Genomic DNA, 22,617 nt, shown 5'->3' with positions numbered 1-22,617 from the left:
GTGGTATGAAAAGAGAAGTAGACAAATCCAGGAAAAGTTAATTACTAGGGCATATTAAATATTAAAATTCAAAACCAAGTGGGGAATTTCTAAGACTTTTCAAGTGGCTGTTCTGGGGAAGTGGCACAATGGGCTTTTCCAAATTTTAGCTTGTCTGTCAGACATGCTGTTGACCACTGTCAGAGAAGTGAGATAAATGGTGTTGTAGTCTGGATGTTTTGACACTTGCAGTACAGCCTGATAGAACAGCCAAGGCAAAGCTGCCTTCCATGGCAGCGGCATGTTCCACCAGAATTCACTCTGTGGTGTTTGGTTCTCTAAGAAAAGTCTCCATTGCTAACATCTGCCAAGTTGTCACATGCAGTTTATCTACACTTCCACCTGAGTGGGCACTATATATTGCAGAGGCTTTCGGGATGGTGAAGCTCTTACAAGAGCATAAGGGACACCATAATTCACCTCTAGATAGGGGGGATTTGGAGGGAAAGTAGATTGCTGTGTGGAAGGAATCCATAATATGATGTTTGTAAATGGTTAATCGCTTAAATATGAAAAATGCTACTAACTGAAACTCTTAAATTATCTTACTCATTCACTTCTCATCATCTTTGTCTTCTGAAGTGCTTAAGTGCAGAGAACCATCCTGGTAAGTGTGAACACCCACAGCACATCTAAAAGAACTATGGTACCAGGTAACTGCTTTTTTCCCCACTTTAGAACGCTACTGTCCTCTTCCAAAGAATGAGATTAAGTTTCCCTTTTGCCTTAGAGATGAGTAGTTGGAAACACAAGCTGATCTCCAAAATGACTGAATTTTGAGTTTTTTAAATAGCCTTGCTGTGCAGTTTTAACACAGAGGACAAACTCCACTGAACTAAAGGTGACAAACAAGACACCAAGTCTGTCCTGAGGAGTCTGCTCTGTCCGTTACCTTACCAAAAAAGGATTTTACTGGCCCTTGTTGAAAAAGCATTTCCGATTTAAAGGAAAGAATCACCGATCACTGTGGAGACCCTGGTGTAAAGCCTTTGCCAGTGGTATTCAGTGAATCATAGTATTTCCCTGGTGAGAAAAGTAGACTTAACAGGGCCTCTTCTCTACATGTCTATGCCTGCAGTGCACAAAATGAGCTATTATTTTCAAAGCAGTGGCTTCTTTATCTGACCTATCAGACAAAAAAAGATAGAATTTGCCTTAAAAAAATGATGCAATTGTTAAGAATTTGGGGGCTATTCAAAACCTATCTTTTATTACCAGAGCTTTTATTATTTGTTTGGGGCAGGTGGAAGAGGTGCTGTTATCTCTAAAAGCAATTTCAGCATCGTGCTTGGTCTTTTGCTTAGTGGTGTTCCAGGATGTTGAATAGAAGGTAACCCCAGAATATCAGTTCAGTTTGATGTCCCTGCAAGAGGATTTTAGAAAATCTCATTTCACCGTATTTATAGCATTGGTAAAGTGTAGTCTCCTTTCCCCAGACTAAGAGGAGACACGTTACTGTAGTCAGTGTGGTTAGGTTCAAAAGGCATACAGTCTCAAAAAACAAGTGTTCTGTGGTTATTGATCTGATCTCTGTCTTAAGTACTACCATGTTAAAAGTCAGGAATGGGTCTTTGAAAAGTTCCTCTACTGCCAAGTCCAAATGTTTGACTGTCATCACTCCCTCATTCTACTATAAAATTTGGGCATTTTTCTGAGATTGGGGAAGGAAAACAACAAGGGATTTTTCCCTGTTTTCAGTGATAGTTATATAGGATTCACCTCATGTTTTTCAACCGGTTTTGCTTTATTTGCATGACCTTCTTAAAAGGTCGTGCTGTGTTAGATATATGTAATACACATAGGATGTCTGTGTCATTCTTCAAGGTATGAGATGGACAGCTGTGAATCTTCTGGGAGGGCAAATGCAATTGTAAACATCCCATTGGTGCCACTATTTACAGTACTCACACTTCCAGTTGCCTGATGCTTCCCTCCATTCAAATCAGGATTGTCTTCCCTCCTGAAAGTGTGTTTTCTCCACTATTTCTAATTCTAGACATTCATGGTGGAATACATTTTGTCTATAATATCATCTGGGAATATTTTTTTTTCTTATCCACAGACCCACAAAACTTGTCTCCGTTTGTCTACTGAAACTTTCTTAGGAAAAATACCGAAGAATAAACTTGGTGGCTTTTCCTGCCAAATTGTGGCTTTGCAAGTTTCGTAGGTCTTTTGAATGATGGCTTGGGTGAGAGCAGGTGAAATTGCTAAGAATTAAAGACAATTTCAAATGTGTAGTCAGCACACTGTAACTGCTGCCACACCAAATCTCCCTGAGGTTTTTTGCCATCATCTTTTTGATTTTGCTTCTTCATATTAGCACTACAGAGCACTTACAATGGTAGTATCCAGATGAGATCTTCAGATCTTAGAGATTTCTGTAGCAAGTGTCCTTAGAGGGGGCAGATGTCAAATTGTGTCATGCAAAGCAGCTTGTTGCTTCCAGAGACTCTTGTTGCAAGTCAGGCTGTCTGCTACTGCTTTCCCCCACAAGTGGAATTTCTTACAAATCCTTGAAAACAGTGGAGATCTCCCAGGCATCTGGTCTACCTGCAAGAGGGTTTCAGCACTTCAGAAGACCATAAATTTTCGTTCTGAGAAAGGACCAGAACATGGTTAACAAGACATTCCCCAGTCATTACACTTCGTGCATTGCACAAATCCTGTAAGATTTGCCCCTGGCTGCACAGCAGATCTTTGTTTTGTCTGCTTCCTGAAGAGGATACTAACTTCAGGAGAAACAAGAAACCCTTCCTGAAGAATGTCAGGAAATCTCTGGTAAGATGTAACCCAACTGGCTCTTTCATCGAGTGATGTACGTGCAGACCATGATATATTATTACAATGCCTCATGCTGATTTCTGTATGTGATGAATGAATATCTGTGAACAGTTAGTGAGAAATGTCTGAGTGTTGGCAGCCCACAAAATGAAGCCACCTTTGCTTTCTGCAACATGCATAACCCCTACATGTAAGTATTTCTTGCACTGGTCTCTGGACAGCAATGAGGTATCATCTTGCGTAGCCAGCTGAGTGAAATGAGACATGAAGAATATCACCCTGCACAAAGACCAATATTCCCCTGAAAGAGGGAGAAATAAATCTTGGTTTTCAGAAGATGCCGCCTGAAAGACTGGCATTCTTTGGTATAATTTAACAGTGCCAGCATATACCACAGGGGACAGAGTTTCTGTCTGAAAGCTGTTCACTAAGTTTGCAGGATGTGGGAAACCAATAATGGGGGAGAGGGGGTGTGCTGCAAACCACAGCTGTAAAGAAACCTCTATTCTGTACTAGATGTAAAGGTCCGTATCCCTAAGTGTATTTTCCATCAAATCACAGCCCAGTACTTGAAAAGGCACAGCTACTTAGTTGAATGCCTTCAGACCATCTCTGCCATCTTCCCTATGCAACCTAGCCCTATATAAGGATGTTCTAAAGCATCTGGGTAACTGAGGTCTGTAATTTTTGAAATGAGTCTTTCCTGGAAGCACACTGTGACAACAAAAGTACCGTACCATATTGTTTTTTATGGGCATAAATGGCTTCTCAAATGCATTACTGTCATTTAGAGAAGTAAGAGAATGACAACTAGTAATCAAGCATTTTCATTTGTTGTATTTCTTGATGTATCTGAATGCATTTCTAAGACAATCTATGAGTAAAACTGTCTCATCTCTTCTGTGTTGACTTGTTGCATGATAAAGGATCTTGCATTTGTACAAGGCATCTGAAGTCTCTCTTCAAAGGAGGATAAAAGACACTGAGCTTAGTTGCTTCCATCTGTCACTTCTAGAGCTGCATCAAAAATGAATCAGGGCTTAAATTACTTGCCTACATAGAAAAAGAAAATATTGGTAAAGCAGACCTAAAGTCCTGATGTTATTTTACTAAACACCATGTTAGTATGCATGTTGGTTACTAATTTTATACACCTTTTGACCAATATATTCTAGTGACTTTTTATATAAAAAAAAAATTAATAGATGTTATTTTTAAAGAATTAGAAGGCATAGAAAATTTGCACTGTATCCAAATTGCTGCTGTTACTCTAAACTGCATTTAATATAGGTTTTAGGCAGCCCATACTACACATATGTTTTGTAATATATACATATTATTTTGCACTGCCACAAATCAGTATAGTTTTGCAAGTGTGTAGATATCACACTGTTGGCTCCATATGTGTTGAAAACTATTTACCTGATTGATTTCATTGCCTTTAAATCAACTCAGGAGTAGAGGAATGTACGTATTAAGAGAAGATAACCCAGTACTATAGAGCTCATGTTTTGCATTCTACTAGAAACACTTCTGGGTAAGAAACCTTTTCTTCACAATGGAGCTGGCCCTAGAACTGCATCCTGCTCACCCTGTGGTACTGATCATGCCCTGCGTTGGACCCCTGGCCATAAGATATTGCAATGTATCCTCTTCTCTTATGGGATGGCTATAGTGATTTCATTTACAAAGCAGTCTGAGCCTGGAGACCTCCTGTATTTCTGCCTTGATCTTCAGAGCAGCAAAGCTTCAGAGCAGGATAGAAAGATAAGGATCTGTGAACTAAGAGAATGGAAACTTGGTTGCTACAGCAGGGAGATGCGAGACATCGCAGGAGAGAGCAGAAGAGCTATGATGTTGCCAGAGGAGTGGACAGGTATATGTTTGTCTTTTGTATCTTTTATTACTTTTGGACATGGTCCATCTTGTTTACTGTGTGTATTGATGTCTATTGGTTATGGAAGGATGAAACACAATGCAGTATGTCCCAGTTCACCACAGTGGTCATGGGGATGAGCTACTGCTTTTTGTTAAGTGCGGTGAGATAGCTAGAGACTGTCTAACCCAAAGACCATGGAACAAAGACTCACTTAGTCTGTGAAGACTATTCTTTGCCGAAATAATCAGTGTACATTCCTCTACTACTGAAGCAATGTTTCTTGCAGAGCTGTACAGTGCACTATAGTGTGAAAACCAAGGTATTCCGGTCTAGGCCTCTTGCATGTTGTAACAGAGAAGCAGGGACTACACAGATGGTCAGTTGTTATCTGTTTAGGATGTGCCTTATGGCAGTGCAGAATAGGGTTTTTTTTACTCTTTCTAACCATTGATCTTTGTTAGAGACAGAAAGTGTGCTGGGATTGTTTTAATCAGTTTTTGTTTGTTCCTGCAAACAACAAAAGGGAACTGTTGGGAGCTGTATTCAGTGTTGGCAGTGAAGATCTCACTTTTTTTTTTTCCCACTGTCTTCCTTAATTTGCCAGCTAGTAACAGCATATAGAGAACTGCCATCTGCCTTCTCACACAAGTGTCCTGAACCCTTTTGGTAAGCCTGCGCCCAGAAGTGTATTCAATCTGTTACTAACACCGTGTAGATAGCATAGTATGTTGCTGAGTTATAGCTGCAACACCCTGTGAAAAGCTATTTTAACTGTAGAAAAATTAATTCAGATCCTGTCTCACAAATGTAATTCTCAAATGCTGCTAGGGAAATGGAAGGCTGGACAGAAAAGCAGAAACTGCAATGTTTGACTTGAAGGATTACTGTACCGATGAGATTACCTCTGTCCTTCCTGGTTGGACACCCCAAGACTCTTCTTCCCTGATTATCCATTGCCATTTTGCTTCCTTTCCAAGGAGATGAATGGCTTGGTCCTTCTGCCACCCCTCCCTTCCATTGAGGAGCAGCAGTGAACACGGGCTGGTAAGACAGACCCATCTCAAGGGGCTTGCCAGGGTTAATCCATGGGTGGTTTTGACATGCTCCAAGTGCCACGTAGGACCACGAGCTGTGCAAGTGTTCTAGCTCAGCCCTCTGCAGCTCCCCCTCCTTGGTTTTGGGTTTTATTTTTTTCCCCCTTTACTTGCCCTTCAATTGGATGGGCAGCAGTGGCAGCCCAGGAGGAACAATGATCAAAGAACAGACTGCAGCTTGTAAACCAAAGCCTCCCCAGGGGCTGCTGCTAAAAGGAGAGAGAATTCCTACGCCAATTGGTATCTAGATTTACCCCCACTCCACATTGCAGCCACTAAATTTCTGGCCTGTCAGCATGGTAGTGTAGTGGTACCATATATATTTACTCCCTCCTTGGGCAGACCGCAGGGAAGCATGGGCATAGACAACTGTAGAGGACACAGTAGTGCTGAAGAGCTGATCAGAGCTGTGCCTTCATGTTCACACCGATGACAGGTCAAGGAGGCCCAGAGAAATGAAAGGGATAAAGCTAAGCATTAAGGAGTGCCTGCCTCTATCAGAGCATGTGTGCCCCAGCCAAAATGTCACACAGGTTGGTGGGCTCCCTCCGCAGACCCACCCTTGCTAACCTCTAGCCAACTGGTGATGGTACAGGAAGGGTTGTTTACAGTTTATTGAGATGTTTGAGATTACATGTTATGGCAGCCTGATGTGAGGTATATGGAAGCGGCCACTGTTGTGAAGGGCTTGATGGAAGAGCTGAATTCTGATCTGACCATGGAGAGCCCTGGGCACAGATTAGAACCAGCAATTGGGATGGGACCAGGAGGAACCTGTGTGATCTCTAGAACGTGACTTTAAGTAGCCATGGTTTGGACACTCTTAAGAGGCAACCTTCTGCGTCTCATGTGGCATTCAAGCACCAGGGACTTTTACCTTTGGTAGTATCTATGGCTGAAAAAGCCCATACTTTTTAGAACAGTGAACTGATTTCTTGCCTGGGCAACAACTCTTGAGCTTTTTATGAACATCTCCAATATTCATGGTAAATCAGGAGGGGTATGGTTTTTACCTGCGTGTACAGGTCTGTACTGGCAGACCACATATATGCAAATGGACATATGACATTTGTCAGCTGTGGCAGCTGCACTGGTTTTTAAACAGTGTTGTTGGAAGTGTCTTACGTTTGAAGGGAGCTTTATATGAATCTCTCAAAAGCAGATGCCAGAGGTGATGTGTACATGTCTGAAGGACTAGGGCGGCACAGGGCACATAGACACCAGGCACAGCTTGAGGGTACCAAGGAATTTCCATTCTGGGTCTTTCTGGCTGACCTAAATTCTGTCTGTTCCTTTGAAGAGACATTTTGGAAAGGAGAAAGATTTTTAGACTGACTGAGTATGCCACAGCAGGAGCAGTTTAAATACAGCAAACCATCTAACCCTCCAACAAACAACTTGCTTGTGAAAAAAAGAGCATCTTCCCTCCCTGCCCCACCCCCCCCCCCCCCATTTATTTTTTACAATGTTTTTGAGATTACTATTTTTTAAGTCTTGGCAGGTGAGGCCTGGGCCATTTTCAGGTCATCGTGCAGAATGCTCCAAAGCAGCTCACAAACCACAACAGACAAGGGGTTTAACAGTCCTCAGGCCCAATATTCAGGTACCCACAGACATTGCTCCTGCCCTGACACAGAAACCATCTCACAGAAACTCCAGGAAGGGGAAAAGAGCTGAATGGAGACATCAGTCCCTCTGAAAATGGTCTCAGCACCCTCTTTCTTTGTATTTGCCCACCCTCAGCAGGCTGGCTGGGAGCTACAGTTTGCTTTTAGAGACCAACAGCCAGGATCTGAAACTGAACTTACAAGTTTGACAGGCACAGAGTTTCAGTTGCAGGACTCCTGGATCACAGCTCTGAGGAACAAAAGTCTAAGTGTTATTTCTGAGCATTTTTTCTCTCAGCAGCTTCCCTTCTTGGTGCATTTTCTTTCTCTGAAGAAACTTTCAGGGTTTCCTCCTACAGAGGAGGCCTTAAATCTTCAGGCCACTGGAGAGGGCTGAGGCCCTACTATCGCTAAAGCTAGAACAGAAAACATATCCCCATTTCCATTTCCCCTTGCACCTGCTTTTTCTCATTCCCACGCTTTTCCTGCTCAAACCAGCCAGCACTCAAATCCTCCTCTTCTGCACGAACTGTCCAGCCACTTTGGAGAGTGTGGCCTTTGTGTCACCAAAGTAATTCCCAGAAGGAACATGACATCGCCAACAAGACCAAGAAATGTTCCAGAAGAGATCCCGAAGGGCTGCCAGACCCTAAGCCACAGGGTTTGGCACTCAGCCCTCAGCAAGCGTAGTCTCTGATCCACAGTTCCTTTTGTGTTAGCCTGGGAGCAGGAGAGTGGGTGCTGACAGTTTCTCTCTTGGCTTTGGGGGGGCCAGAGTGCCTTTCAGCTGCACTTGCAGGATTTCACCACCATGTTGGAGAGCTGCTCCACCTTGGGGGTCCTCCCAACGTAGTACAAGATGGTGAGTGGCTCCAGGTCCTGGGGAACACAGCAGGGAGAAGCGGATGCCTCAGGGTTCAGCGTGTTGTATAAGCCCAGCACCTGCAGAAACAAAGTAAATGCGGTGAGACAAAGTCAGGAATACATTTAAGCTGGTTGAAGATAGGAAGCAAAGCCAAGAGGTCTCTAGGTGTTTGAACTATGCTCATCAGTGGGTATTTCTCTCAGACAACCAGTACTCCCCTCCTCAATACTTCTGATTATGGTCTGCCTCTAAAGGGTCTCTCTTGCCCTGGCCTGACTCTTTAAGACATTTTTTAATTGTAATAGCCTTGCTCTGTGGCTGATGCTTAAGAAGTGCAAGTATTGTCTCCTTTCATTCCTAACTTAGCATGGCGAATAGTGTCACAATTTTTGCTTTTAACAAGGTTGGGTGTAACCAGCCTGGGGCCATGTTGTCTTGGGTTCTGTTAAAGAAACCAGAAGAACATCAATACTGCTTATTTCAACCAACATCTCTAGATAGCACTGCATGGATGCCAGTCCTCTTGTGTATCTTCAGTTCCCACACAGCTTTGAACTGTCTGATGCTTTCTCCCTCCACTCCATTCTCCGAGTCACTACACTATAAAGCTGGAGTCAGGAGAGTGTCCTGTGGGACCCCACTGGATTCCTCCTCCCAGCTGGCCCTAACCCACAGATGATTGTACACTTCAGCTACGTAACCACTACAGAACAGCTGCCACATTTCTTGCCAGAAGGGGCCACTTCTCAGCAGTAGGCAATTTCTTGAGTTGTGGGGCCAAAACACTATGGTCTCATTAGTGCTTATCTGGTATAAACAACAGGGTCTGGTACATTGTCTTTTTAACTACTTTATCTTTGGGGATAAGAAATGTTAAGGAAACATTCTGTTCTATCATCCAGATCCATGTAATCACAGTCATTCTGGTAGCAGCAATCTAGGATGCTGAGCAAAGTACCCCTACAGGGGTACCACATGCTCTGGGGCCGCTCTACCCAACAGACAGTAGGTTAAAGAGTGGTGAGAAATCTTGTCACCACGTTTTTCCTAAGTGGTGCCAGCAAGCTGTCAGCAGCTATATTGTTCTAAAGGTTTCTTGGATCATTCAGCTGACCTTAACGCTTGATTGTTTCCTTTCTTGCTCAAGAAAGGAAAGAATATTAGGAACATTCTAAAATCTCCTTTCTCTCACACTGATTCAGTCCAGTTATCTAGTAGAGAGCTTCTCAGGACAACCAGATGGTAAAGCTACATGCCCATTACCCTTTCTAAGCTGTTCATTTTCCTGCTTGGTCTTGTGCTTAATACCCAGCATCTGTTCACTCCTTCATTCCCATAGATTGCTCCCGCTGATATAGTCCTTGAGTTCCAGTGAGCTTTGCTGCTGTGCAAACTCTCAAGAAAATGTTAGCATCCTTTCTGCAGGATCATCCAGTTATCTGTTCTTCAGCTGAATCTACTTTTTCTAGTAACTTTTTTAGTGAATCCTGAAGCTAAGTTGCTAGTGAGCTGCTGCATTGTCTGGATTGCTGCCTTTTCCCTTCTGTGGACAGAAGCACAGGATTTTCCTCTGGCTCTTCTTGCCTCAGCAATGGACTCCTTAGTCTGTCTTCTCCCCATGGTACTTCTCCCATGTCTGTGCTTTTCTATTGCTTTTATTTTCTTCCACTCTAGACAGTAGCCAGGCTCAGGTAGTGTTCTTCTCAAAGGCTGCCTAGTGTACTCATGTTAAGCAGTCATGCCTAGGTTACCTAAGGACATTTGCTTTCTGCCAGTTTTTACTCACTGCCTGAATCTCACTGCCTAGTAGGTTTCACCCTGCCATAGGTGAGATGAGATTTCTACAGCTGCCTGTGCAGAAAGGAGAGCTTACGGCATAGATATGTTCAGTTTTGGACATGGACACAGATTTCCCTTCACTTTCAGGCTACAGCTGCCCCTGTGGTGGCAGATGGCAGCTGTGTGCCATGGCACAACAGTTTTGCATGACAACCTGTCAGAGAGTAGAAAAATCCTCTCTCCAGTGCAAACTCCAGGAGAAATTTAGGCAGAAGTTAATTACCAGAGTTGACATTTGATGTGAACAATTCAGTTGATACTCTGGCCATTACCAAATAAGTACCCTAAAACCATCAGTCCTGCTATTTCACATCTTGTCCAAGAGACAGCGTCCTCCTCCTCAACATTTGGCTGGAACCAATGACTCAGTATTGATTCCAAAGGAAGCACATTTTCCCTGCTGAACCACCTAGGCTCTTCTGCAGTTTCCTTGGCCAGTTTTTTACAAGTATTGATCCAAACTGCTTTTGCTGCTTTGAAGAGACCATGTGTTGATCACCTGGGGAGACAGGGGGAATTAGAGCCACAAGCCCCGACAGGATGTACCGTGCTGTGAGTGGTGTCTGCGCTGCGGAGGTATGGACAAGGGCCCGAACAAAAGTTAGCAAAGTAGCCCTTAGGCTCGTGGACCCATTTCCAGCCAAGGTCCTGTCGGAAGTCGATGTACAGAGAACGCACACAGCAGTTCTCCTCCAGGTTCCTGAAACACAGTATTAAAACACAGTGAATCTAAAGAGAGGCTTTATATACGACTGTCTGATGTGGCTTCCTGAGCAGAACTTATACCAGCAGTGCCCAGTGGGATGTGGTGTTTGCCTCCACCACATGCAGAGCAGCAGCACAGGCGAGCAGTGGCAGACAGCTCAGCAGCCTGGCACTGTTCATGCCCGCTGGCAGGCAGCATGACCATCGGCCCAGGGAGGCAGCACCCCACTTGCCCACAGCAGCACCTGGCTGCTCTCCGGTACCTGGAGCTCGCAGGGTGCTGCCATGGGTCCCTGCCCAAGCTGTGCTCCAGGAAACCACTTGCAAGCTTACTTCAATCCAGTGGCTCAGCCAGAAGCACAAAGCAACTGCTGTGCTGGCCAGCATCCCCTTCTTGGATACCACAAGAAGCAGCTGGCTGAGCTGTGCTCCTCATGTGGCCCCTGTGGCTCCATGGTGACCCACAGCCCCCTTGCAGACCTCTGCCTTTCCCAGTGGCATGAAGTTTCGCCAGGCTTGCCCACCTCAGGCATGGGAGGGACCTCATCACTCCAGGCAGGATTCTCACTTACTGGAAACAGTAGTTGGTATCCAAGGCCCGTTTCTTTCTCTGGCCTCCCAGTCCTGGGCTCTCCAGCCGATGTGGGGGTAACATCATCAAGATGAGGTGGGGATTATGCAAGTCTTTCTGCTTCTTCAGGCGCCCCAAGTCCCCACGGCCGTAGTCGTCCTCACTGTCAATGCCTTCAGAGGAAAAGAGGATCCCCAAAGAAGAAATCAGTGTGGAAGTGGAGGCTGCAACAAGACTTTTCAGTGCATTTAACATTCTCACACCTGCCCTTAAACCAGAGTGAAAGGGATTCAGGCACCACGTCCACTCACTCTGGGAACTTCTTCCCTCACAGGGACCCCTTTAGTCCTGGTGAATCTGACTGCTGCAGGCCTGAAATAGAGGCTTATGGGCCACCTGTTTTACCATTTGCAAACTCATGGTGGGGCCATTAATCCATCCCACTCACTCCTGGCTTCAGTCCCAGGACAGGCAGGAAGATGAATGGTTTAAAGAAGATGTCAGATCATTGGCACTCTGCGGAACAGCCTCAGAAATGGAGCCTGTAGGGGCCAGTGGCTGCAGCCCAGGGCTGCAAGCCAGGAGGTTGCTAGTTCTTAGGCCATCCAAGCCACTGACTCTCTGGGCCACCTCACAAAGGATGCCTGACTTCCTTGTGTTTCTGTCACCCTCAATGGAAGGCAGAGCCTCCATAGACATCTGGGAAGGCATCAAGCTGCACTTCCCGGAGAGACATTGAAATACAAAATTACTCCTTTCTGCAGACACTCCTGCCAACCTACCCAGCCTGCACTTAATTTCTTCCATTTCTAACCTATGTACAAAATAGGTGTACCCATATAATCATGCAAACCCTGATGCCTGCAGACAAAAGTTATGCAATGTATAATGCTCAAATACGCAAAGCGAGACCTTTTTTTTCCAGTTTAGATACTCCAGGCTTTCCCTTCCCCAACAGCCTCTCATAACCCAGCTCTTTATCACCTTTGAACTTGATCTCCAAGACTTCATGCAAATTCTCCAAGATGTCCCCATTGGGCTGAAAAGTGTGGCAAGGACAGTGTATGCTGATTTCCAGGCCAAGGTTGGACTCTGCAAAGAAGACGACTCTGTGAGAAACAGTCTTCCGTAGCTGGGACAGCTCCTGGCGCAGGGAAGTTTCACTGAGGACGCTTACTGTGGTAACTCCTAGACTGCAGGTCAATCTCAAATTCAGGGATGCTATCAGAGCTGGGGACAGAAGCTGCCTTGGAAAGGAGAATGGAAAGCAGAATCTTGTGGCTTCACCTGTGCAAAAAGCCTTGCTCTTGCTAAAGGGAGTTTCCTGCACAGGTGAGAAGGGTGCTCCTGGTTATGTTTTTTAGGCTATTTAGCATCCTAAAGCATTTGTGAGCTTCAAGGAGTTCCATTGGAACACAAGTATTTTGAAGAGCTGGCTTGCGGTGTCTGTGTTAAAGCAGTTTTGCCATCCTCAGTACCTGTCTGCTCTCTGGCTTCTGGTTAGTGTCTGAAGGAGATGTGAAAATGAGCGGGCTGGATATGGACAAGTAATTTCACTGGAAGCATTCTTCTCAGCAGCTGCAACCTCCTGTTTTGTTGAACTGCTAGCGGTCTAAGTCACACACACTTTCCAGAGGCAAGTCTATTTTCATAATAACTTCCTGGATCAGTCATGCTGTGTGGGCCTGACTAAGGGAACATAAGACTCTTATGAAAGCTTCTTTTTTATGTTGTGCCATGAATTAAAACATCTGGCTCCCCGGGGCATTGACGAGGTGCCTAGCACCTTTTTTCTCAAGCACTGTATACTCTGTGATGTCTTGTCAGCTAGCGTGCCTGCCCAGAGCTTACTGCAGTTCCAGCCCTGAACTCCAGCCACCAGAACACAACTTAGATTGCTTGAAAAAGGAAGAGCTTACAAGCTCAGATCTTACCCTTCCAGGGAGCAGCTGCTTGCCAGCACCTGCATTCCAGTTTGCAGTGGCACCTCGCTTCTATCTGCAAGGCCAGTCCAGCTGGGAGTCATGGTGCCTAAGCTCCAGCTGTAAATGGGGTCAGTGTTCTTGGGGGGAGCTGCCCTGTAAGTATCTATTGGGCTGCCCAGTGATGGGAGAGGTTATGTTCTCTGCAGTGCTAAAACCTCCATCTGTCTAGGTGTGTCAGGCTCTGGTATTTCCTCACCTTTATACATGACAAGCTGTAAACAGCTAAAGAAACTGGGATTCTTGCCGGGCTTTTTTCCCCTATTAGATTTGCTTTATTCCACATGACAATTAAACCAGAGCAAGTCTAATTTTTTATGTATTACAGATCATAGTTTAGACAAGCAGAGGGGTCCCCTCTGGGCTTAGAATTGAAGAACAAAAAGAAGTTCCAGCACGTCTCAGTGAAAACAATTTCCTCCTCCAGAGGATGAATCCTCATTCTGACTCAGCCCACAGAGCTACACAGTGGGGACTCCAGGACAGAGCCGGTAATCTAGCCAACGTCACGCACCGAGGTGGCTCTCTGGGGGGAGGTTTGTTCTCAGACTGAAAGGAGCTGCTCTCTACGTGAACCAGGCTCCTGCAGAAAGGGGAGCAGAGCAATATTCCTGTCAACGCTGATCCACATTTCTATGGATGCCTCAACAAACGGTCCAGCTAAGACCCCTACCTCTGTGCAGAAGCCACTCACGCACAGTCTCGGTGACATCGAAGGACAGCCACTCAGGGGAGCCCCGTGTCTGTACATTTCTGCCACTGAGGTAGCGCTGCTTTGCTATGTGCTCATCCGGCCGAAGGATCTGGACGAAAAGGAGTGGTAGAGAGAATCAGCCAGTGTCACGCATATGGAAGGTACAGCCTTGGGTCTTTAGTTTTTCCACAGCTTGCTAAAACCTAATTCAGAAGATTGGTCCTGGCAAATGAGACACCAGGAATACGCTGGCACGGGTGAGAGGCCATACTTCACAACCAGTCTGGACTCCAGAGTTGCCCAGCAGTGGGCAATAGAACATCTTGCCACAGGTCCAGCAAGCCTACTGAGTCCTACACTGTGGTGTTTTCATGTGTCCTACACTCTTCAGCTCCTATCAAACCACACCCGTGCTGATCAGGTTTGGAGGCCTCTCCCCCTACTCCTCCATCTCTGCCTGCTTCCAAACAGCCACAGCCTGTGCAAAGTGCTCCTTCCTGCAGGACCCCACGTTCACTGCACAGAGCACTGAACCTATGGAGAAGCTCTGGATTGCCTCTTTGTCAGTTGTGTCACCTGGCAGAGAATTGCTCTGACCTTTGAAGCTGAATTCCAAGAAGCCCTCAAAAGCTACCAGCCATAGGGCAATTATAGCTGTGCTTTTACTGCAAAGCAGACAGACATTAGCCTGTGGAATGTGCCAGGGAATGTGCCACCTGGATGTTGGGACTGTACCAGTAGCTGGGTGATCCAGGCCAACCTAAGACCACTTTCAAACCTGAATCAGACCTTATTCTGCCAGGGGAGTCCATGAGTTCAGACCAATCTCCAGATAAGTACTGGTGCCATGAATGGTGTCCCTGAGGAGCTGCTGCTGAAGGAACTTTGAAAGCAAGCATTATTTTTCCAGTAAATCAGTGACAAGACAGCGAGCTCCACCCGTTGGATTAGCACCAACTGTACTGCGACAGTCAGAGGAACAAAACTGCCAAGGGACCTAGGCAGCAGATGTGACACGAAGGTCAGGACTGCTCCAGTGGTGAGGGGTTCCCTTTCCAACCCCCATCTCAGTGCAGCAAAAGCTGCAGTGGGCCCCATGCCAGAGTGCCCAGAGCAACCAGCCAATGTGAGTGGGGAAAGGACAGCATCACACTGTAAAAGGAAAGTAAGGTGACTGTATCACTGCATATGCTGGAAGAAGCCTGGGGTACGGCACGCAGCCTCTCCTGTCTTCTGAGGCCCTGCACATATCAACTGAGGCAGGCATAAAGGAGCCCCTACAATGGGCACAGGCACAAGGGAAGGTGAGAAGAATACTCACCTGGAACAGCTCAATGCGCTGCTCGCTGCGTTTGGAACTCGGGTTGGGCACACGCAGCACCCGAAACTCGGCCCGGAACAAGTTGGTGCTGTTCTTCTCTGCCGAGGACACATTAAAGCGGAACACGTTGGAGGTGACACCTTTTGGGCAAATGCCCAACTCATCTAGGAGAAAGAAAGATGGAAGGACTGAGAACCATAGGTCATAGGGGCAGGATCTCAAATATTTAAACAGCATTTGCAGCTAGTGGGGCCCATTTGCAACAGGGATGATGGCGTGACTGATCCTCCTGGAGACATGAAGCCAGGGTGATCCCATTGCCATTGAACCCGAGTTTTACAAACTCTGTCATTGTCTCCTACAGAGGAAGCCAGCCGAGTGTTCACAAAGCATGAGGTGTGGAAGGTATTTCAGGGCAGTGACTATTGAGTGTGTCCTGAAAAGAACTGAGTTTTAAGATCAGTTCTAACTCATAACCTGGAGAAGGAATTCATGAATAGTACTAGATACAGAGCTCTTCAAGGACAGAGTAACAGTGCTGAGAGGCCTGTGGAAATCGGACACATGAACAGGAAATGTTCCGTGTGTTGATGTATGCCCACTGAACAGAAAAACACATTTCACAGATGCCCCAGAAAAGAGCAGGTAAAAGCTGTAAGGCCCAAAACAGAGTCTTCAAGAGAAAATAAGCTTCTCTTCAATGGGACCATTTTGGTCCCATAGAAGAATCTTTGTTGTTCCTCTCCTATTGACCTCTGTTAGTCTTCCAAGGCTCTAGCATTATGAAAGCTTCCTGCAGACAAGACACAGCAGTTCCTGCTCTACGCCCACATGCAGGTTTGTTTGCAGCCCTCTTCTATGAGCTCTGACTGTTGTCCAGTGATACATGAGGCTCCTGTCAGCTGATAGTTGTTTTTTTAACAAAAAAACAAACAGAAAGAAAAACTATCCCCTGTTCTCAGCCACAGTTCCAGCCGGTGACAAATAGGCTAGAAACCCCCACTGGAGCAACCTTCCAGCTGATTCCTGAAGCTGGCCCCTCTCTACACAACAAATACTACTGCCTCTCCGGGGAAACAGCACCTGAGCACCAAGGTTCACGTCCCATGCCAGGTTCTGGTTTGAGCAACACTGATGCACTTCCAGAGTCATGTCCATGAAGATGAAGGTTGCTTTCTTGCGCTAAACTCAGATTCAGCAAGCAGGAGGCTGACAGTTTACAAAGATGTATCTTTGGGAGCTAAAGTTTTACTCAGTAAGCTAAAACTAAAGCTCACACTGGGCTTTAATCGGAGGTGGGGAGGGGGGTTGTCATTTGTACCACTGAATTAACAGCTTCACACACAGGAAAGTCTCTGGCTGCTATTGAAGAGATGGATGTCCAGCAGTCCCAGACCAGACCCACTGCAGCCATGAGCTGATATGCTCAGCTCAACAACCCGGGAGTGTGAAGAGTACACCGAGCCACGTGAGGACGCCCACTGTAGGGACTCCACCACTGTGACCAGTTGTAGGTTTTATGCCACAGAAAAGCACAGCAGAAAACCCAAACTCTGATCTCATTAACTGCCCAAAGGCTTCCTAGCTGAATCCTAATGCTGGTAATTGTTCTGCATCCTAGACTTAGGTAGATGCTGTGTTTTAATACCCCCCTTAAGCTGTTTTGCAGTCCTAGCCCTATTAATAGTGCTGTTAATAGCCTGCCCTTCCATTTCATACCTGGCTGCCTGTCCACGAGGGATGTGCCGGTAATGCCTCAAATCAGAAATGCCTTTCTAGATCAGGCCAGTGGTCAGCCTAGCCCACTATCTGTTTGCAGCAGTAGTGCTTTATCTGACAGTCTGTTCAGAGGCTGCAGATCCAGTCCCACACCACAGTGCAGATGAGAGACAAATTTTTGTTTATCCTTACAATTTATGGCTGTTAGGCAGCCATGGTGGTAAGAGATTATCTGCTGTGTTTTCCTTGCTGTCCCTATACTGCCTTCTACCTACTTACTCCACCAGCAAGGTGCCGGTGTCTTAGTAGACCTTCCTAGTGGAAGCAGTAATAGCTGTCTTCCCTAAGAAGTTTCATGTTCCCTTCATACCCTGGGAACAAGCCCTTTGTGATGGGGAGACGGACATGCATTCTGTGTTTCACCGTGAACACTGTGCGGTTGGTGCCTGCTTCTCACAGCAGTGTCCAGGATACAGGTCGCACATCCAGGAAGCTGACTGCTTTGGGGCAGAGTACTTTCTGCAAGAGGGCACACACAAAGGAAGCGAGGGGATTTTTTCAGGGAACTTGGTCCAGTCCCAGCTCAGGTGTGTTAATCACACTGGAATCCGGATGTGCCCACCTTCCACCTACCAGCATGGAGCAAAGCCTGGAGGCAGTACTCCTGCAGGCTCTTCCAGTCCACATCACTCAGCGGCAGTAACCGAGCCTGGAGACAGGGAATCTGTGACACCCTCTGTACCCATGCCAAGCTGTGTCTCACACAACAGGATGTATCCTCACCATCAGACCCTGCTATTAGTGTGGAACCCAGACAACCCAGAGCTGTTGACTGCACGAACAAGACCAGTAGCCTCTTAGTGTGGACAACGTATTACAGAGAGCAGGTGCGTTTGGAATCTTCCCTTTTCCTACCACTGCTTTCAGTGAGGTGCAGCTTCTCCATGTGCTGCCCATCCTACACAGCTGCTGTTCCTGGCAAGCCCCACGAAGGCTGACAACTGTGCTATCAGGGTTTGATGTCAAGGAAGAGCAGGCTGTCTGTGAGCAGGTATCGCTTCACTCTGTAGTACACCACTACTTTAAGGTGTTCCATGCCAAAGCTGAGGAACTTTGGATTAAAAAATGCTGATTCTTCTGGAACTTTGCAGGTGGCAGGTTTGGAGGGAAGAGATGCTTGGCCCCAGTGACCCATGGCTTTGATTGCCTTGTCTCTCAAGCTGGCATGGAAAATGGCATCTGGTTTTCCTCAGGAAGGTCAGTAAAGCCATTTGAAGGACCGCTGCAGATGCTCTCCGAATTTGAACCTAACCAAATCAGTGCTTAAGGGGGTCTGAACCCCCATGAGTTTTAGGAGGACCCTGAACTGAATGGCTGATCAAGACAGAGTTATTCTTGGAAAGAAAATCCCCTGTAATTCAGGAAATGAGCCTGAGAGGCACAGCAGGAAAACCATTCTGTAAGTCACCAAATAGCTCAAAGTAGGGATGGGGAACCTGGTCCTGAATATCCTTCCTTCCTAGAAGGATGGGGCTCTCCACGCTGCTATTTTTGCTCCTCAGCTCTCCTGACATTTGGGCCTGAAGTCTTTGAGAAGGATGAGTTATCTGCACCAGCGAGCTGCTTGACTAATAGTTTGGAGCTAGAACAGTTCGTGTGTTTGCGAGTGTGTGTGCACACGCTTCAGACTTGTCTGTCTCGTCCTCGCAGTTCCCTCAGTGGAGCAGTCCTCCCCTTCCCCCAGAGGAGGCTGCCCCTGGCTCAGCGTGCGCTCTGAGATCACCACCTGGCACAGGGACAGAGCCATGGGAAAGTTGAACATCAGCCACTTCTGAAGACACGGGGCCAGATTCAGCCATGGTGCAAGCGATGAAACTCCCCAGCTTTCAAAAAGAGCGCGTCTCCTGACACCGCAGGCTGTCTGCAGCGCGTCTCTCCCGCTGTGACCCAGCTCCAAAGTTTCCTCTTTCTCTGGTGGTAGCATCTGTGCTGCCCACTGCCAGGAATTCAACCTCAGCACTACTTGGTCTTTTGAACCCGCTGTTCAGCACCTTGCCCCAGTGTCCTACTGGGACAGGTTCATTCATTTCCATAGGAATCTTCCCCAACCCACAGTCCCTCCTCACTGTTCCTTCTCATGCACCACATCTTCATTCCTCTTCCCCCTCTGCTTTATCCAAATCCACTCCTCTGACTTCATTTTCCGCTGCTGTGCTTTCCCTGCTTCCTTCCCCAGAGCACACTGGTTCACAGTGAGGCTGTGCTATTTTTCACAGATACTTGGTTTCCCCATATATTTTTAGAATTTCCCAAACGACACTTCAGTAGGTCAAAAATGCTGAAATACGGGTAAGCTGCTGTACTCCGTGCACCTTCTGTTCCTCGGGTCTTGGTGTCTCCTGAGCTAAGAGCTAATCATATAACCATATGGAGTGCAGTCTGTTAGAGATTAAGTGAAATTTGTTGCATTACCACACTGTAACTCTTATTCCAGCTCATCATACGTCAAGATTAACATAAACCTGGCAGAGTAAATGCATTCTGAGGCTGCCTGCACCAAGACACAGCTCCTCCCCAGAACTCCTAGCATTCAAATCTTGTCCCCAAGACTGCACTACATCACGGGAGGACACCCCGGATAGTGGTATGCCTGCACGCCTGCCAACATCTTCCAACCCTAAGCACAGGCTGAAAGGTTTGCTTCTGCCTACATGTGCTCAGCATCTGCAGTCTGCTTGGGGTTCATGTCTGCTCAGTCTCTGTCTTTGCATCTGCATCTGCTCAGCTTTTGCACCTGAATCTGTTTAGTGTCCGCATCTGGGCCTGCTCATCATCTGTTCCACACCTGCTCAACATCTGTCATGTTTCCTTAGCGCCCGTGTTCTCTTGGGGGTCCCCGTGGCATCGCTGTCTGCTCTGCACCTGCTCAGCATCCCTGTTATCTTCTACTCACTCTCTGAAGCCTCACACTACCCGAGTAACGCTCTCGACAGTGTAACTCCAGTCAGCAGCCTCTTCAGCAAGTGCCCCCCTCCCCCGCTACGGACGGTGCGAGTGCCGCACAGACCGAGCAAGTTGCCGGTATCTCTGCGGCAGGCGCTGGAGCTTCAGCAGGGAGGAGCCCGTCGCTACCTGCCCGTCACCAGACACGACACCCGCACCTTCTCTCAGCCCAGCGCGCAGCGTTCACTCCACACTCGGGCTGCATCCCACCGCCGCACCGCGCACAGCTCCGCGCTCCACGCACTGGCTGGCCCCGCCGCTCCCGCCTGAGGCCTGGGCCGATGCTGCCCCCGGCCCCGCAACCTGCGCAGGGGCAGCGCCCGCGCCCGGCCCCGCGCCGTCCTGCCGGGGCTCCCCCGCCGGGCAAGGACAGCGCCGCGTAACCCCCCCCCCCCCCCCCCCAGCGTCCCCCTCCCTTCTTCGCGCTCCCGCCCCGCCGGGAACGCGGCCCCTCCCGAGGGGGCCCGGCGCCCCTCGGCCCCCCCCCCTCCGCGGCCGGGATCCCGGGCAGGCTGCCTCGCGGGCGCGGCACCCCGGCCGGCGCGGGGGGAGCCCAGCACTTACTGTGCTCGGGGAGGCCCTGGATCATGTCAAATTTATGGATCTCTTTGGCATAGTACTCGGACTCGGTGTTGTCCTGCGAGCAGCTCTCCTCCTTCTCCTCCTCCATCTCTTCCAGCAGCTCCCGGGTGCTGTTATAGAGGGCCAGGATCTGGTAGGGCACATGGGCCGGCCCCACGGTCTCCGGGGGACTGGTGAGCCGCAGCTTGCTCAGGATCTGGCCCCGGATGGCTTCGACCCTCTTTTTCTTGATGTGGTCCAGATCCAAGGTGGTGCAGGAGGACAGCGAGAGGCTCACGGTGGCAAAGCTCAGCAGGCAGAGCAGCACCAGAGCCCTTTGCACGTACATCTTCATGTGTGAGGGGGCGGCAGCGGGGGCCCCCGGGAGCGGCCCCCGGGCGGCGGCGGACGGGCGCGGGGGACCGGGCGGTGTGCTGGCAGCAGCCTCTCCAGATCCCGCAGGCTGAGGCTTGGCGAGGAGGTGCATGAACTCACTGCGCCGTGCGCGACTCAGGACTTCCAGGAAGGGCTGGCAGCGCTCCGCAAGGAGAAGCGGCAGGCGCCGTGCCTCGCCGCGCCGGGCTCCTTCCCCATGCGCCGCCCCGCGTCCCGCGGAGCCGGGGGCGCCCCGCCGCCGCACGTGTCAGCGGCCCGCGCCGCCCCGCCGCCGCGGGGGGAGCGCCGCGCCCGCCCCTCTCGCTGCACCATTCATGCCCCCGCCGGGCCCCGTGTCCTACATCGCCCGGTGCCCGACCCCCCGCGGCCGGGAGAGCGGCGCCGCGGCGCTCCCCGCACCGCCGGGAGCAGCTCCGCCGGGCCGCCCGCTGTGCCCCGGCCGCGCACCGCCCCTCCCCTCCCGCGCACACTGCGTCTCCCGCGGCCTCGCCGCTTAAATTTTATACCTCCCTCCCATGACGTCCCCGGGACGGGGCTCGCACGGGGGAGGGAGCTCGAAGCCCGGCCTTCGCCCGCAGCACCGCGCTGACGGCTTCAGCGGCAGCGCACCCAGCGCCGCCCGCCCTCCGCCGCCGCTACCCCCCCTCCCCCCTGCGGGGCCCCGCCGCCGCCCCCCGCGCTGCCGGCGGCGCCGGGCCCCTCCGCTGCGGGGCGGCCCCGCGCCTCCTCCGACGTGGCCTCCGCACCGCCGCCGCGGCGGCGTGCGAGCGCCCCCTGCTGGCAATCGCGGCGGCGAGTACGAGGCGGCGGCGGCGGCCGGGCCCTTCGCGGTGGTCCGGCACGGGCTGGCGGACGGCGCGAGGAGGCCCCGCCCGTTTCCAGCTGCGAAATCGCGTTAAAGGCCGCTAAAAATACCCCGAATGGTTTCCTGATGCGGGGCTTTCCGAGGGAGGGAGGGGCTGGGCGGGCAAGGGTCTGCGGCGGCCCCGTGCGTCCCGGGCCCGAGGGGAGGCAGCAGGCGGGCAGGGTAAAGCCGTGCGGCTCTGGAGGCAGGTGGCTGCTGCAGCGCCGAGGAGTCCCCACCATGGCGGCCGGCTGTGAGGTGAAGGGGCTGCTTCGGACACCCGCTGCCCTGGTGGGGAGCTTACTGCACTGTACAACTGCCTGAAAGCAGGTTGTGGTGAGGTGGGAGTCGGTCTCTTTTCCCAAGTAGCAAGCGATAGGACTGGGGGTAGCAGCCTCAAGCTGCACCAGGGGAGGTGTCGATTGGATATTAGGAAAAAATTCATCATGGAGAAGGTGGTCAGGCACTGGAACAGGCTGCCCCGGGCAGTGGTGGAATCAACATCCCTGGAAGTGTTCGAACAATGTTTAGATGAGGCACTCCGCGATATGGTGGACTTGGCAGTGCTGAGGTAATGGTTGGACTTGATGATCTTCAAGGTCTTTTTCAACCTAGTTGATTTTATGATTCTATGGCTGACAAAGCACCATCCCAGCTGGGGTTCCGGTCCATGACCTGGGCCTGTATGGGCTCCTCTCTGGGACATGCCCTGAC

General features: G+C 49.3%; 1 protein-coding gene across 1 annotated transcript; it reads right to left on the bottom strand.

Annotated features, from left to right (window-relative positions):
* Nucleotides 1-7,371: 7,371 nt before the first annotated feature.
* Nucleotides 7,372-21,481, bottom strand: TGFB3 (transforming growth factor beta 3). Its single transcript, XM_065686074.1, is given in 8 exon segments — nt 7,372-8,345; nt 10,654-10,807; nt 11,385-11,556; nt 12,368-12,475; nt 14,039-14,168; nt 15,381-15,544; nt 20,667-21,293; nt 21,296-21,481. Coding segments are annotated over 8 exon segments (1,590 nt in total). The 5' UTR covers nt 21,372-21,481; the 3' UTR covers nt 7,372-8,186.
* Between the last annotated feature and the right edge of the window lie 1,136 nt (nt 21,482-22,617).

The sequence above is a fragment of the Lathamus discolor genome, chromosome 6, assembly GCF_037157495.1.
Source record: "Lathamus discolor isolate bLatDis1 chromosome 6, bLatDis1.hap1, whole genome shotgun sequence".
Lineage (NCBI taxonomy): Eukaryota > Metazoa > Chordata > Aves > Psittaciformes > Psittacidae > Lathamus > Lathamus discolor.
The sequence above is the reverse complement of the archived record's forward strand: the minus strand, read 5'-3'. Positions and strand labels throughout refer to the sequence as shown.